The 14,718-nt window shown below is 38.4% G+C and overlaps 2 protein-coding genes across 2 annotated transcripts; both read left to right on the forward strand.

Moving 5' to 3' along the window:
• The first annotated feature begins 913 nt into the window (after positions 1–913).
• Positions 914–6,693, forward strand: LOC122840458 (CD209 antigen-like protein C). The gene is made up of 6 exons (XM_044132906.1): positions 914–2,073; positions 2,157–2,258; positions 2,940–3,062; positions 4,614–4,753; positions 5,512–5,615; positions 6,220–6,693. The coding sequence occupies exons 1-6, from the start codon at positions 1,980–1,982 to the stop codon at positions 6,365–6,367; spliced, it is 711 nt and encodes a 236-aa protein (XP_043988841.1). The 5' UTR covers positions 914–1,979; the 3' UTR covers positions 6,368–6,693.
• Positions 6,694–7,609: 916 nt separating this feature from the next.
• On the forward strand, positions 7,610–11,455 carry LOC122840457 (C-type lectin domain family 10 member A-like). The gene is made up of 6 exons (XM_044132905.1): positions 7,610–7,766; positions 7,855–7,956; positions 8,461–8,604; positions 10,072–10,214; positions 10,886–10,989; positions 11,141–11,455. The coding sequence occupies exons 1-6, from the start codon at positions 7,697–7,699 to the stop codon at positions 11,301–11,303; spliced, it is 726 nt and encodes a 241-aa protein (XP_043988840.1). The 5' UTR covers positions 7,610–7,696; the 3' UTR covers positions 11,304–11,455.
• Positions 11,456–14,718: the final 3,263 nt, after the last annotated feature.

The raw sequence follows: 14,718 nt of genomic DNA on the forward strand, positions 1-14,718 counted from the left end.
ATACACAAATATTACAATTTCCCTTCTGTTATTTTAATCACGTTTGTAAGGTTAAATTTATCTGCTTTTTCAATTGACACGTTTGCTTGTAAAGATGTTGGTCATTAAATGTTTTATTTCTGCTCAACTGCTTCCACTACACACACTATACAGTACATAATTCATAAAGCTAATTGAAATGAAATGCAGTAAAAATGCAACCTCAGTATGACTGCGTATGCTGAAATATGAAAGGTACAATGCAAAAAAACTCTAAGTTGATGAGTCTTTCCTTGCGGAAAGAATAATTTAATTCTGAATATTAAGTTCAGAAGTAAATTAATAAAGTTATACCTCATAAACAATAGGTCAGAAAGTATGAAAATATAAAGAAAGCACTCTTCATTTAGACAGTTTTTACAAAGCCAAATTAGAAAGAGGAAAAGAAAAGAGGAATATGGTAAAGAAAAGCCACAATTTTAGAGAGGCATTCACTTCAATAGCAGAAGGAAATGAAATTAGTAAAAAAAAATTTTTGAGTATTTTTAAAAATGCAAAAGCATTTATTTTATTTTCTAAGAACTCTGTATATTAGGGTTTTTTTTTCTTTTAGCTTTTAATATCACAACGAAATTTGACCCTCTCTAAGGAGAGGGTCAAATTTGCTCCAGACTGATATAAAGAATCATTTCCAGGTATGACTTTTCACTTTACTGCTATTTTCTAACAGGGGACATTGCTGATTTCTGTAACTATATGACTACAACTGTTACTTTTTCTACTATTGTTATGAATCAAGCGGGCAAAGCTTTCTGCATTTCACCACTTTAAATGATTCGTGAAATTAACTAGATTAAGCTTTTTTTCAAAAAAGCTTAATCTATCTGGAACTTCTTAAATTTATGTATTTGCTCTTTTTGGTGGCTTAACTTTTTTTTTTTTTTTTTTTTTTTTAATTGTAATTATAATGTCAATAAAATTCCTTCAGGCACTTTAATTTTTAAAAAGACGGTTGTTTCCTTGTGGTATTCTAAAAATGCCACAAGAAAAGAAGCAGCAATGGCCGAATGTACCAGCAACAAAAAGAGTCTGGTAAAGGCAACCATAGTGTCACATTGGAATAGAAAATAATTAAACTAAATAACGAAGCTGACACAAATTATCCATTAAATTAAATCCAATGGAAGAATATATAATGTGAAAGAAAGTTAAAAAAAAGTATTTTGGAACTATAACTGCATGAAAAGAATCAAAGCATGAATGCCAAAAGTAGTTGTATTGTCATAAGCATATTTGAAAATGTGCTTATGACTTTCCCACGATCTGTGACTGCAGGACCCAAAATAAATCAGAAGAGGAAGCACGTGTTCATCTTCTGGGGAAAAAAATAGTCATCAAATTCTGAAGGGAACTGAGAGTGCAGGTTCAGAGCATCATTAGCGGATTAATTAGTGGCAGTGTTGCACTTCCTCTGTCATCAAAAGCAGTGAGAAGGCCAGAAATAAACAAACCTTTGTGCAAAAGTTATCAAGTTAGTGTTTGCGTAAACTTTTGACTGTCAAACTGGCACTTGTGAGTTTTTCAGGCAGGACATTTTTAACAATGTGCTCAACAGCTGCGGATTTGTAGTCATTTCAGGAGTGATAGGAGGCATTTATAAAAATATTTAATAAGACTCAACTAAATAATAATGATAAAAAATTAAACATTAGATGTGTGGGGATTCCTGTTTATAATTTTATGTCACCATTTCAACTGTGACATTTATAATATGCACATTGTTTTTACAAAATGCATATGGTAAAAATAATATGCATTTTTATGTGATACATTTCCGTCAAGGAAACATAATGGCTGTTTACGAAATGTGAAACCTTAGATATGGTCGCCTCTGACGTCTGACTTCCTCAAATGGTAAGAGGTTGAGCTAGATGCTTTTTTCCTCAATGCGTTTTCTGCAGATCTGACAGTCAAGCACAGTAGCAGCACCCGTCCAGACAATGGAGAACATCTACGCCAATGAACCCATTAAATTCGTCTCTAAAAGTCCAGCAATTACCCTAAGAAGAAAGAATGAGTGGAGGAAAGAGCAAGGTGAATATATGTTTTAGTTTGTTTTTTTTTTTGCCATTGTTAAATGTCAAATTGTGTTTGATTCCCATTTCTTTTTTGTTAAGGTTTAGAAAACTCTAAAACAAGAGTTTATGTCGGTGTTATCATCCTACTGGGGCTCCTGACTACTTCCCTGCTGGCTGGACTGATCTATGTTCTTCTCCTCTGTGAGTCTGGTTCTCCAAAAACAATGCTTTTATTCCACATAAACAGAATAAACTCTGTGCTGCTTCCCTTTCATAATAATACATATATAATAATGTAAACCTATTTTTAAAGCTGAAAGCGTGATGTGCTGATTCCAGGCTGCAGACCCCACCAACAGGGATAGCCTACAGTAAGAATAGAGCAGTATGAGATTCCCATAATGATGCTCAGGTGTTTTGAAAGTTTTATAATTTGCCTCAAGCTAGATGAGGTAGTGAAGACACAGACTTAGATGATCCCAGGCAATCAAAGCCAATAGAAAAGTTTCCCCCAAAAAACTAGTTATTGTCACACAAACATATTTACATTTTTGGCTTTGTTACACATAACCATATGTGTTCTCATCTTAACTTGCCTTTGAGTTGTTTTGTGCTATGTGTTCATGTTTTCTGATTTGTTTTAAAAAGCACAGCTGCAATTTCTGTATCCTTGTTCTGTTTAACATTATGCATGTGCATGATGTACTGCAGTTGTCTGAGAGCGAGTTCTTTTGCGAGGCAGCGCTGTGCTGAAGAAGCAATAAAGTGAACGCAGCTATCTGACGAAAGGAAGTGTGGTTCATAGTGAACAAGACAACACAGTACCACATCTATTGTGTATGTTGAATCTTCGAGTTTATTATGAATGTTTGTTGATTTTAGGTGACCAAACTGGCAATTTGGTAGTGGATTTCTCCATCAAGCTTTCTTCTGTGACTCAAGAGAAAGACCGACTGAATGCCAGCCTCACTGAGATGAATGAAGAGCTGAGCAGGCTTAGACAAAGTAAGTCTTCAGCTGCTTGTGAGAATGCCTTTTTAGGGCTCTTTGCATGTCAGCTTCCGCGTTCGGGGAAAAGCGGCTCGGTCGTTTCCGGTATGGCATTTTACTCTAGACAAAATGCCGGTCGTTTCCCAGTCGTTTCCTGCATGGAATGGGATTTTACACTAGGTGCCTGCAGGGCTTACCCAATGTAACAATTAATGATGTTCCTCCATCCAAAGACCCAACAAGTAAGCTGGAGAAAGGTTTTAAGATGTACGCCTCGTTATATATTCACAGATATGTAGGTGAGTTTTACTTTCTTTAAACTTTGTGGCTAACATTAACTTTTGCTTATACCAGAAGGGCAATGTTCTCTGACATTTGTCTTATAAAAATGTGCTATTTAAGTATCATTTTAATTCCTTCTAATGGACAATGTTTTTACCTTATTTTGTATTTATTTTCAAATATATTATGTGTGATTATTGTTGTTAGTGTCAAACACAGACCAAGTAACGGGGGATTTTACAGTTCGGGCTTTTGGCTTCCGAAGCATGAGGAAGCACAACAAGCCCCATAGCTTAACAGTAGGGCAGCTCTGGTGTCGAAGTTTGAGTTCAGCTGACTGTTCAGGTTCAGAGTTGCTGCTTTTAGAAAAATATGGCCGTGTTCCTTAAGGTCTCCGTGTTATTTATCTTTATTACTTGTGCATGCTTCTTGTAAAGAGCTCAAATAGGACGGTGTTTACAGCAATGAGTACGGGCAGATCAGTCGCTCGGCTGTCTGGCTCTCTGCTCCATACACTCCCTCTTTCAGGCTGAATACAGAAGTGGTTCCTTGTAAATAACATAGGGACCACTCCTGTATTTACCATCCGTCTCCCCCCGGTAGTTTTAGGCTGAAGAAGCTGATCAGGAGTGAAGTCAAGGCGTTAGCTTTAACTGGTAGCGACGAATATTTACCGTCTTCTTAATTCAGGATAGTTGGGAAATCCATGAAAACTATGAAGCCCATTATATCTGGAAGACAACAATGTTCATGGTATTGCTTTACTTGCTTTTGAAATACGACTTTGTCTTTTCTAGCTGTCATGGTAACTCAAAGTGGAAGCAAGAAAGCCGCATTTCGCTCATGCAGATGTGACACCTGCGCCATACGTGCAAAGAACCCCAAAAACTGTTTTTATTATTTATTTATTTATTTATTTATTTATTTATTTATTTATTTATTTATTTATTTATTTATTCTTACTTACTGTGAAATTTGTCACTAAAACCATGTAATTAAAGTTTGAGAAAATGTCTTTATTGATGTATGGCTGCATCTAAAAATATTGATAGAGCTTCACTTTTTTGACACTTTGTTGTGTTACAGCCTTATTGCTAATTAACTAATTACTCACACAAATACCCCATTTTAAAAATGTGGAAAAATGTTTTAGAGGGTTTTACAGATTTACTAAAAATAGAAAGCAAAAAGAATCCTATATTCGTACTTTAGAAAGGTTTATCTTCAGCATTTGATATCGACCAGAAACAGAGGGAAATGTGTAATTTTGGATGTTTCTTTTAGAGGAGGGATGTCCTGCAGGGTGGACGAGGTTCTACGGTTCTTGTTATCTTGTGTATGGATGCGGTTCCTGGGATGCAGCCAGAGAATACTGCGTGAAGAAAAACGCCCATCTTGTGGTGATAAACAGCACAGAAGAACAGGTACTGTGTTCTGTTATGGGGGAACATTTTTTTCTTATGCAAATGACACTCATTCACATTTTTGTTGTTCCATATTATTCCATGTTTTGATGTTTGATGTTGTGAAGAGCTACAGAAAAAAAAATGTTGGTTGACTATTTCATTGTCTCTGGAGCTGCACAATTAAATGCTTGGTTGTCATCACAATTTCAGTATTTGCAATATTGTAATGGATACTTGGAGGCAATTTTTGCAAGTACTTCATATTTTAAGTGCTATGCATTCCAATTTTGCATGCCCATAATGGATTTGGCCAATGAAAGGAATTATGACTAACTCAGTGCTTTAATATCTGTTTTTTTCCTGTTTTATTCGGGCCAATGTGGAGGGTTATTCTAGCACACCTGCCTTGTTCTACAGTCACACATACAGTACAGACCAAAAGTATGGACACACCTTCTAATTGAGTCCAATTAGAAGGTGTGCTAGAATAACCTTCTAAGTCAGTACAGACTTTTGGTTTGTACTGTATGTAAAAATGCAAAAATATGAAATTTTCAACAGATTTTTTAGTTTTAGAAGCCAATAAGATTGAGTGAGGTAAAAAAAAAACAAAAACAAACAAACTATAAATACCAACTAAATATTTGCATAAGTAGTATAATTGGTAATAAATGAAAGGATGGAAAAAGGTTCCATTAACGCAGCAAACGTTCACCACTAGACTGCATGCAATGAAATGTAGTTCAAACAAATGTTATTTTTTGTACATTTGGCAGAACTTTGTGGCTTCGTCTACTGAGGATTCAGTTTGGATCGGTTTGAATGACAAACAAACTGAGGGTACCTGGGTGTGGGTTGACGGATCTTCTCCGGCTCTCACGTAAGTTTTATTCCTTTGTTTCTTTTGTCGTTCAGTGTTGACCGTTACAGGTTAAAAATGTGGATTCTTCTTAGTTTACTCTTTGACTTGCGTTTTGAGGAATATTTGACGTGTGAGGACAATAAAGAAATGTGTACATTTTTAATAAATATTTTTATTTTTGATAATTTTTTTTCTTTATTTTTTTCATTTTGCTTAGTACATAAGAACAGAGTGGACTAAGATAGAAATATGCTTCAGATCAAACATGCTGTTTAAGGCTGAGAGCTTTCAATCGTACTCTTGAACGAACGTTTTAGCAAAGCCAAGAATGAACCCCAGTAGAAAGTTCAACAATCAACATGAATGAGCTAATGCGCTACACCAGGGACACACACATCTGTTTAATAAAATGATGTAGATTAGCTTTGGATTAGCTCAGAAACATGCAACTTCATGAAATGGGTCTCTGTGGCCGAGCAACTGCATCCAAGACTTGGACTCTGTCCACAAAGGTATTTTGTTATTTATGCTGAGTCACTGAAGTAGTTCCTTTTTTGTTTGTTTTTTTGATTCTGTTGTAACAAAAGGTGATAACTGTGATTCTCTTTTCTTTAACGTTCAGGTTCTGGGTGGAGAATCAGCCTGATAATGGCGGTAAAGCCTATGGAGCTGCAGAGGAGGACTGTGCACACATCAGAACTGATGACCTCTGGAACGACCTTCCATGTTCTCAAACTCAGAACTGGATCTGTGAAAAAGAAATAACATAGATGGTATAAATAAGCATTTCTAACTGCTTTGCATTATAGGGTAATATGCCATTTTGACCTGTTATTAAATAGATGCAGCTTGTAATGGCTAGTGTTATTTTTGAATTTTGAATGCAACTCTTGCTTTTTCAGAATTGTTCAATAAATAAATATGTTTTTCTTTGTCATATGCAATAATACTTCTGTCCGATTCATTTTCTTCTATTCCCTATAATCAACAAAATCAGTGTTTTGCATGTTACTCTTTCACACTGCTTAAAAAAAAAATCTGTACCTTTAACCTCAATGACCGTAAAAACATGTCTACCTTTCAGGAATACTTTCTTCAACACTGAGCTTTAAAACATTTTGAAATGTTGGAAATTTTCAATTAATTTTCTTTCTTTCATTTTAAAAAAACAAAACAAAAAAAAAACATTTTCTAGGTGTTTGTCTGGAGGTGTCTTTGCCCCTCAGTGATATTTAACCAACAATAAATTTAGGATTGATTCTCATCCTTGACTTGCTGCTGCCTCCATGTCCTTATGGTGACGTTTCATCTCTTTGCTCTCAAAACTTGTAATGGTTACATCTAAAACTTCTGCTCTCTTTCAAACTCTCTGTGCTCTCTCAACTCTTCACCACAGGTATCCTCAGTTGTTCCCGACCCATTGTGGGTGGAACTGGGCCCTTCTCCTGTCAATTAATTGGGCAAGAATAGTTTTTTCAACATAGACACAACATGGGAGAAAAGATCCAAACTGGGCCATTTAAACTGAGGTCATATAGGTAGCATTTTGGCTAAAAACAAACTGATTTGGGTTGCATTTTCGTTCTTCGGTGATGGTGACAGTGCCATCCTCTGTCTGCACAAACTCCACCAGATACACACATTTGTTTTAAAGTAATATTTGCTTTTATGTAAACCCTTTTTTAGCAGCTCACAACATAAAACTGATGCAAAAAAAAATAAAATCTGCCTCTTGACTTAGTCGCAGTTCACGACTTGTGTGAATTAAATGTGAAGAGCTCAGAGTTTGTTCCTCTGTTCACATAAGCAAAACCGGACCCACACACTCTTTGCGCAGATGCACTTTCATCTTGTCAGTAAAATCTTTTTTTATCTTTCATTTCCACGCCGGCTGTGTTGGTTGGTGAACAGCTTAGACCTGCTAAAACCACATGCTAAAGTTTTGGTTCAAACTTTTATTCTGTGCCACTTCCTTCCGCAAACTTTGACTCCAACACTGTGTTGCCCCACAGCGCTCCAACCACGCTTTCATAGTATTCAGTGTAGCTGCTGGTTCCAAATCTGTCTGGAAAGAAAATATTCAGCTCCCCTTTCAAGCAATGGAGGATATATATGTTAATGTTCAAGGTGTCAAACCTGTTCCTCAAATTTCCGCACCAAATTACCCAGGTAAGAATGACACAACCTACAGACACAAATGTGTTTTGTCATTGTTTTTCAGTAGAATTCACATGTATTTTTTAAAATCTTTGTTAAGGTTCAAGCAGGTCTGAGAAGAGGCTCTATTTAGGTATTATTATTGCTTTTGGGCTCCTCAATGTTTCCCTCCTGGCTGGACTGGTCGTCCTTGGTGTCTACTGTGAGTCCGACTACCTTTATTTTATCCTACCACTGTCTTTAAATTACTTGTGGATAAAGTGAACTTTTTGCTGCTGTCTTTTGGATTTCTTCAGCCTCTTTTAATTAAAACTAATTAAAATAACCACTGCTTGAAATGGCATGTTTCACCAATTCAGTGGTGAAAACAATGTAAGATGTGAAAGTTAAAAACGGAAGAACAGCTTGCTTCCAGTTTGAACATTTCTGATAAGTAACACCTGAAAGGACATGCTGCAAAACTTTGTTGGAAATAGTCTGTTAGAAAGCATCGCCTCGGTAGCAGAAGCTTAATTTTTTTTTGTTTTAAAAGAGGCTAATCTCACACCAAACTCAATCTCATTTCTTTCTTTGTACTGGTTGTGTGTGCTAATTTCCTGAAACTATCTTCCAGAATGACATAATCTGGCACTTTAGCTTAAATATTATAACTGTGCTCAAATTTACTACATGTTTTTTTTTAAACAACATTTTCTGTTGTTAATAGATCATAACGCAGGTGATATTGCCAGCAGCAATCTGGCTGAATGTCAACAGGATGGAAATAACAAGATTTCCATCCTAATTGAGGAACGAGACCTGCTGAATGCCAACCTCACTGCAGTTACTCAAGAGCTGATGAAGCTTCGAGGTTTGTCCAGACAGCTTCATTTCTTTCATGAGTCGTGTTCTGGTACTGGACGGCGAGGCTGATTAGTGACGCAAACAATTTTTTTTGACTTATGAGGAATAGTCGATTAATGTTTTATTAGAATAAATTGAGTTCCAATCGACGTCTGCTTAGACCTTTTTTTAGTCTTGAAGTCTGCACTGATGGCATAATTACTTTATAAAAGTAACTTTAATTGGATTACTGATTACTTGATTTGGAAAGTAACTTAGATTACAAGTAACTTTCAGCAACTGTTGACAATAATGTTCCACCATCTATAAATATTAGATTTAGCTTTGCCAATACTTTATTGCAAGTTATTTCATAATGCTAACTTCAACTATATATCTCCATTTATAAGGTTGAACTGTACGGGAGATTGTTTAATGTTTATAATAGTTCGGTTCTGCGTTACGGACCTGCGTTTGCTGTCAGAGCCCAGCGCACAGAGCTCCTCCTGCTGCTCCACAACTCAGATAGTCCGCTGCACAGATTTGACCAAAACTACCTGCTTATCAGGCAAATTCTGGTATTTAGTATGTGTCTCTGCTTATTTCCAAGCCGAAATGAGCAACTTAACATTTAAAAACAAGCCCAAAACAACAACAAAAAAATATGCAACCCGTGACTCTTTACATTTGCAATCGACTTTAGAAAAAGCAAGCCCAAAGTCACTTATAATAGTCTGCCTTGGCGACAGAAACTCAAAATAGTTCCTGTTTTTTAAGCAAAAAAACCCAAAAACAAAAAACAGATGCACATCTCTCTCTTCCCTCTATGGTTTACATTTATGTCACAGCAATCAGCTGCTGCCGTCGCATAGAAACGTCGATAAAGAAAATAACATTATGTTCCAAAAGGAAATAGTGACGGACGGTGATTTGGGTAAGTAACTTTAATCTGATTACTGGATTTGAAATAGTAACGCGGCAGATTACCGGTACTTGCTACTGAAAAAAGTGGTCCGACGTCACTGGTAGTCTGGTCACCCTGAAGCAGAGCCAGATGACGCAGGAATGAAGATGGCGAAGTCACACCAGAACGGGAAAGAGGAATGGTCCAAACAAAGTCCGGTGTGGGATGCAAAATGTAGCTACTTGATGCAGTTCTGTTTTGAAATATAGACACCCGACAAACTCCTTCAAACACCTTCGTTCTGCTGAGCTGTGTGACGGTGAAGAGTCAATTCTGTTAAAAAAAAATATGAGTAAACAACTTTTTTTATTTCTGTTCAGCAGCCTAATAGATTCATGTTTTGTAATATTTTATGTGTAAGTTTAGAAAGGTGACAAAACCATATTTTCTGCTTATTTAGTCAGTATTTATTAGAACGGACACTAAATACAGATTTTTTTGGCGTATTATGAAATTTTAGACACTTGTTATTGATAGACTGTCAGCTCTCTCGATACAAGAGAAAACTCTGTTTGTCTTTTATTCTTTTAGAATCAACTTGTCCTACAGGATGGATAACGTCCAGCGTTTCCTGTTACTATTTCTCTAACGAAGCTGGTTCCTGGGATGAAGGCAGGAGGGACTGCATTGACAGAGGAGCTGATCTGCTAGTGATGAACAATGCTGAGGAGAAGGTGCTGCGTTCTCTTTATTAGTCAGATACATTTTATTTGTGTGCAAAATAAGTCCATAAGTTTCTTAAATGGTTAATGTTATGTCATATGCTCTTATATTAGAAAAAAATAATGCATGCATTCACACCTCTTGAAATGTTCCGCATTTTGTCCGTTAGAACATAGCCAATCGTTTGCTCCAATTTCAGCTGCAGATCTTTTGAGATACGTTTACCAGATTTAGACAATTATAGACAGAAACCTACACCAGTGTATCTCTGACCAGTCTGCTGTGTTCCTGGTTTGTTTACTAAATGTTTTCTGAAAAACTACTGAGATTGAATTATACAAAAGTTTAGGGTGATGAGAGTAAAGGGAGCTAAACTTTTTAGTTCTTTGTTTTTATCTTTGACAACCAAGTATCATTTCCGTTTTACTTCACAGTACATTGTGTGTAAGATCAAGACCAAAAACTAAGGCTTTATTACTGTATTAAAGTCAGTCAGTTTGGTCTGGTCTTAAATGAGTAAAAATAAATAAGTTAATTAATTAAAACGGGGAAAATATGAAAAAACTCAGAAACAAACAAGGTTTGCTCAAATGTTTAAGATAGACTTATTTGTAAGCAGTATTTGGCAAACAATTCATAAAGGTTTCATACACATTACATAGTTTTGTGCCTTATTCGACAGATATTCCTTGCTGCTCTCATAAAGAAGGAAGCTTGGATTGGTTTAAATGATAAAGAAACTGAGGGTTCCTGGAAATGGGTTGATGGAAACTCCCCGGAGTTCAAGTAAGTGATTAGATATTTGATTCAGTGCTGAGAGGCACAAAAAGAGAAATATGGTTTTATTTCTGTACTTTAAATCACAATATCAGCTGTTTGATTGTGTCTGTTGTTGCGTCGTATGAAACATTGTCTAATTCTGTCATAAATTTAACAGGAACTGGCACGACTTTCAGCCTGATAATGGTGGGACAAGCGGAAGATGGGGAGAGGAGGACTGTGTACATGTCAATAACTACGGCAAAGCGTCTTGGAATGACCTTTCATGTGATGGGGCTAAACACTGGATCTGTGAAAAAGTGCTGAAATTGTCTGTTTGAAAAAAAAGGTCTCTAAATATAATGGTTTTGATTTTATTCTTGAATTTTAGGCATTCCATCTCTAAAAACAAAGCTTTTATAAAGCGCTTTAATAGTCCTGCTTCTAGTCACAATGAATTTAAATATTACAATAAACTCTATTTTCTGCTTTCTGCCTGGTCACTGTTTATTACAATTTCCAATTTCAAAATCAAGAGGCGATTTGTACACAGTAACTCACCTGCAGTATTAACTGGTGTCTCTGTGTGACTTAATGCTACACAGCTTTATGTGAAATTAAGTGAGTGTAATTTGCAAGGTAAAGCAACATCGCAGAGGAAGTATTCAAGTTATTTCACAGTTTGACAGAGATCAGAGACTGCCATCTGCTGGAGACTGTGGTAACTGCACCGAGGACGTGACATGAAAACTGATGCGTGGCTAGATGCTACTGGAGATGTTGTGCGTCAGTGAACAAATAACCCTAAAGAAAATCACAAGTTTATGCAGAAAAATGTATCCAGACTGTGTCAGTTGGTGGTTTTTAGTTGTAATATTAACAAATTTATTCATATTTGAGGATTACATCACTGATTTCAGAGATTTGATTTCCATAACAGTATTGCTGTTAAGTGGAACATAAACATGTTTCTGTGTAGATAATGTGCTCTTATTCTGTCTAACCCAGACTGTAGTTTGTCTTAACAAGCCCTATATCTAGATTAACTCGGTACATGAAGTACAAAATTATGACTTCATACATTTTAAAAGTCTAGAAAAAAACCCCAAACATGATCTATCCATCCATCCATCCATCCATCCATTTTTCTTCCGGTTATCCGGGGTCGGGTCATAGGGGTAGCAGCCTCAGAAGGGAGGCCCAGACTTCCCTCTCCCCAGCCACTTCTTCCAGCTCCTCCAGGGGAATCCCAAGGTGTTCCCAGGCCAGCCGAGAAACATAGTCTGTCTCTCGGCTGGTGGGATTGAGGAGGTCTTCGAAGTATTCTGCCCAATGGCCGACAACGTCCTGAGTTGAGGTCAGCAGCACACCATCCCCAATATAAACAGTGTTGGTGCTGTACAGCTCTCTCCCTGAGATGCCGGATAGTGGACCAGAATCGCCTCGAAGCCGTACGGAAGTCTTTCTCCATGGCCTCTCCAAAATCCTCCCACGCCCAGGTTTTTGTCTCAGCAACCACCCGAGCCACATGCCGCTTTGCCCACCGGTACCCATTGGCTGCTTCTGGAGTCCCACAGGCCAAAAAGGCCCGTTAGGACTCCTTCTTCAGCCTGACAGCATCCCTCACTGAAGGTGTCCACCAACGGGTTCGAAGGTCGCCGCCACGGCCGTTGCGGCCACAGCTCCGATAGTCCGCCTTGACAATGGAGGCACGGACCACGGTCCACTCAGACTCCATGTCTCCCACCTCCCCCGGAACGTGTTCGAAGTTCTGCCAGAGGTGGGAGTTAAAGCTCCGTCTCACAGGGGATTCTGCCAGACGTTCCCAGCAGACCCTCACAACACATTTGGGCCTGCCAGGTCTGACCGGCATCCTCCCCCACCAGCGGAGCCAACTCACCACCAGGTAGTGGTCAGTGGACAGCTCCGCACCTCACTTCACCCGAGAGTCCAAGACATACGGCCGCAGATCCGATGAAACAATGACAAAGTCGATCATCGAACTACGGCTTAGGGTGTCCTGGTGCCAAGTGTACATATGGACACTCTTATACTTGAACATGGTGTTCGTTATGGACAATCCATGATGAGCACAGAAGTCCAACAACAGAACACCACTTGAGTTCAGATCAGGGGGGCCGTTCCTCCCAACCACGCCCCTCCAGGCCTCACTGTCATTGCCCACGTGAGCGTTGAAGTCCCCCAGCAGAACAAGGGAGTCCCCAGGTGGAGCACTCTCCAGTACCCCCTCTAGGGACTCCAAAAAGGGTGGGTAATCTTAACTGTTTTTCAGCCCATAAGCACAAATGACAGTCAGGACCCGTCCCCCTACCCATAGGCGGAGGGAGGCTACCCTCTTGTTCACTGGGGTAAACCCCAATGTACAGGCGCCGAGATGGGGAGCAACAAGTATGCCCACTCCTGCCCAACGCCTCTCATCCTGGGCAACTCCAGAGTGGAAGTATGTCCAGCCCCTCTCAAGGAGACTGGTTCCAGAACCAGAGCCATGCGATCGAAATGAGACCAACTATTTCTAGCCGTAACCTCTCAACCTTACACACTAGCTCCGGCTCTTTCCCCACCAGAGAGGTGACATTCCACATACCAAGAGCCAGCTTCTGCAACTCAGGATCGGACCGCCAGGGTCCTCTCCCTCAGTCACCACCCATCACACACTGCACCTGACCCCTTTGGACCTTCAATTGGGGTGATTTAGCAAATCTTCTCATATGTTGCTGTGCCTTTCAGCCTCCTTAGAGGGCTTGTTGACTGAAAGGCCTCCCAAAGGCAAGGGAACCCAAAGACGAGTCTTGGGAGCAGGTCATTGGATGCACTATGACCTACAACTCAGTTGTCGTTGAATCGTTATCCTCCATGATATGTGGGTTTTGTCTACATAGTGACACATTACTTTCTCTGGTCAGGTCAGAATGAACTTTGGATGCAGATCCACAAAACTCCTCATGTACCGTTTGAACAGTTCACCTAAAGACTCGCTAAATAAATGGAATCCCTACTTGTTGGATCGTCATTGTAGTTCCTGCTTACACACACATCATCCTTCTTAAAACCGACACACTCCACCTGCTCAGCAGAGACACAGACAGCTCTTTAAATGGTCAGGTCTAAGTTGGGGATCTCGGCACAGAAATTACACAATAAAATACACACAACCAAATTATAGACAGTTAAAATATACCAGAATAGAAATGGATGGAGTTGGTTTTGGACCTTAGAAAACAAAGAAATGGTTTTTGACATTTACCATTAACACAACAACTTCCCATATTTTGAATACAGTTTCTCTACTATTGATAGCGGTGTTCAAAGTAAAAACGGTGAACACAAACAACTCAGAGTCTCACAATATGGATGTCAAAGACTGACAATCATAAACACATGAAAATACAGAAATAATTATGAAGCTATAGTTTCTTTGTTAATGTGCTATTCATTAAAAAATATATTATTTTCTCATCCGGGAAGGTAAATCTGAGATGGTCTGGTATATTTTCCTGAGCGGAGCGATTCTCCAAACCTCAAGGTGGAAAATGTTTTGCATACAAACTCCTACAATGTCCTGTGACATCACAATATATAGTTTCTCTCTTTACACTTTTTGCTTTTTCAATGAGAAAAAGATTGTAGGGGAATATTATTATATTAATAGTTAAAAGTTATGTTAATTGGTTGGTTTGTACTAAAATATGTTTTAACCTAAAAGAAATGTATTGAGTCAAATAGACTGGGTCAATC

Source organism: Gambusia affinis, linkage group LG11, assembly GCF_019740435.1.
Source record: "Gambusia affinis linkage group LG11, SWU_Gaff_1.0, whole genome shotgun sequence".
NCBI lineage: Eukaryota > Metazoa > Chordata > Actinopteri > Cyprinodontiformes > Poeciliidae > Gambusia > Gambusia affinis.

Coding starts and splice junctions, on each gene's coding strand:
- LOC122840458 (XM_044132906.1), top strand. CDS start 1,980: ATGGAGAACATCTACGCCAATGAACCCATTAAATTCGTCTCTAAAAGT. Junction 2,074..2,156: donor TGAGTGGAGGAAAGAGCAAG/GTGAATATATGT, acceptor TTTTTTGTTAAG/GTTTAGAAAACTCTAAAACA. Junction 5,616..6,219: donor GGATCTTCTCCGGCTCTCAC/GTAAGTTTTATT, acceptor TTTAACGTTCAG/GTTCTGGGTGGAGAATCAGC.
- LOC122840457 (XM_044132905.1), top strand. CDS start 7,697: ATGGAGGATATATATGTTAATGTTCAAGGTGTCAAACCTGTTCCTCAA. Junction 7,767..7,854: donor TTCCGCACCAAATTACCCAG/GTAAGAATGACA, acceptor ATCTTTGTTAAG/GTTCAAGCAGGTCTGAGAAG. Junction 10,990..11,140: donor GGAAACTCCCCGGAGTTCAA/GTAAGTGATTAG, acceptor TAAATTTAACAG/GAACTGGCACGACTTTCAGC.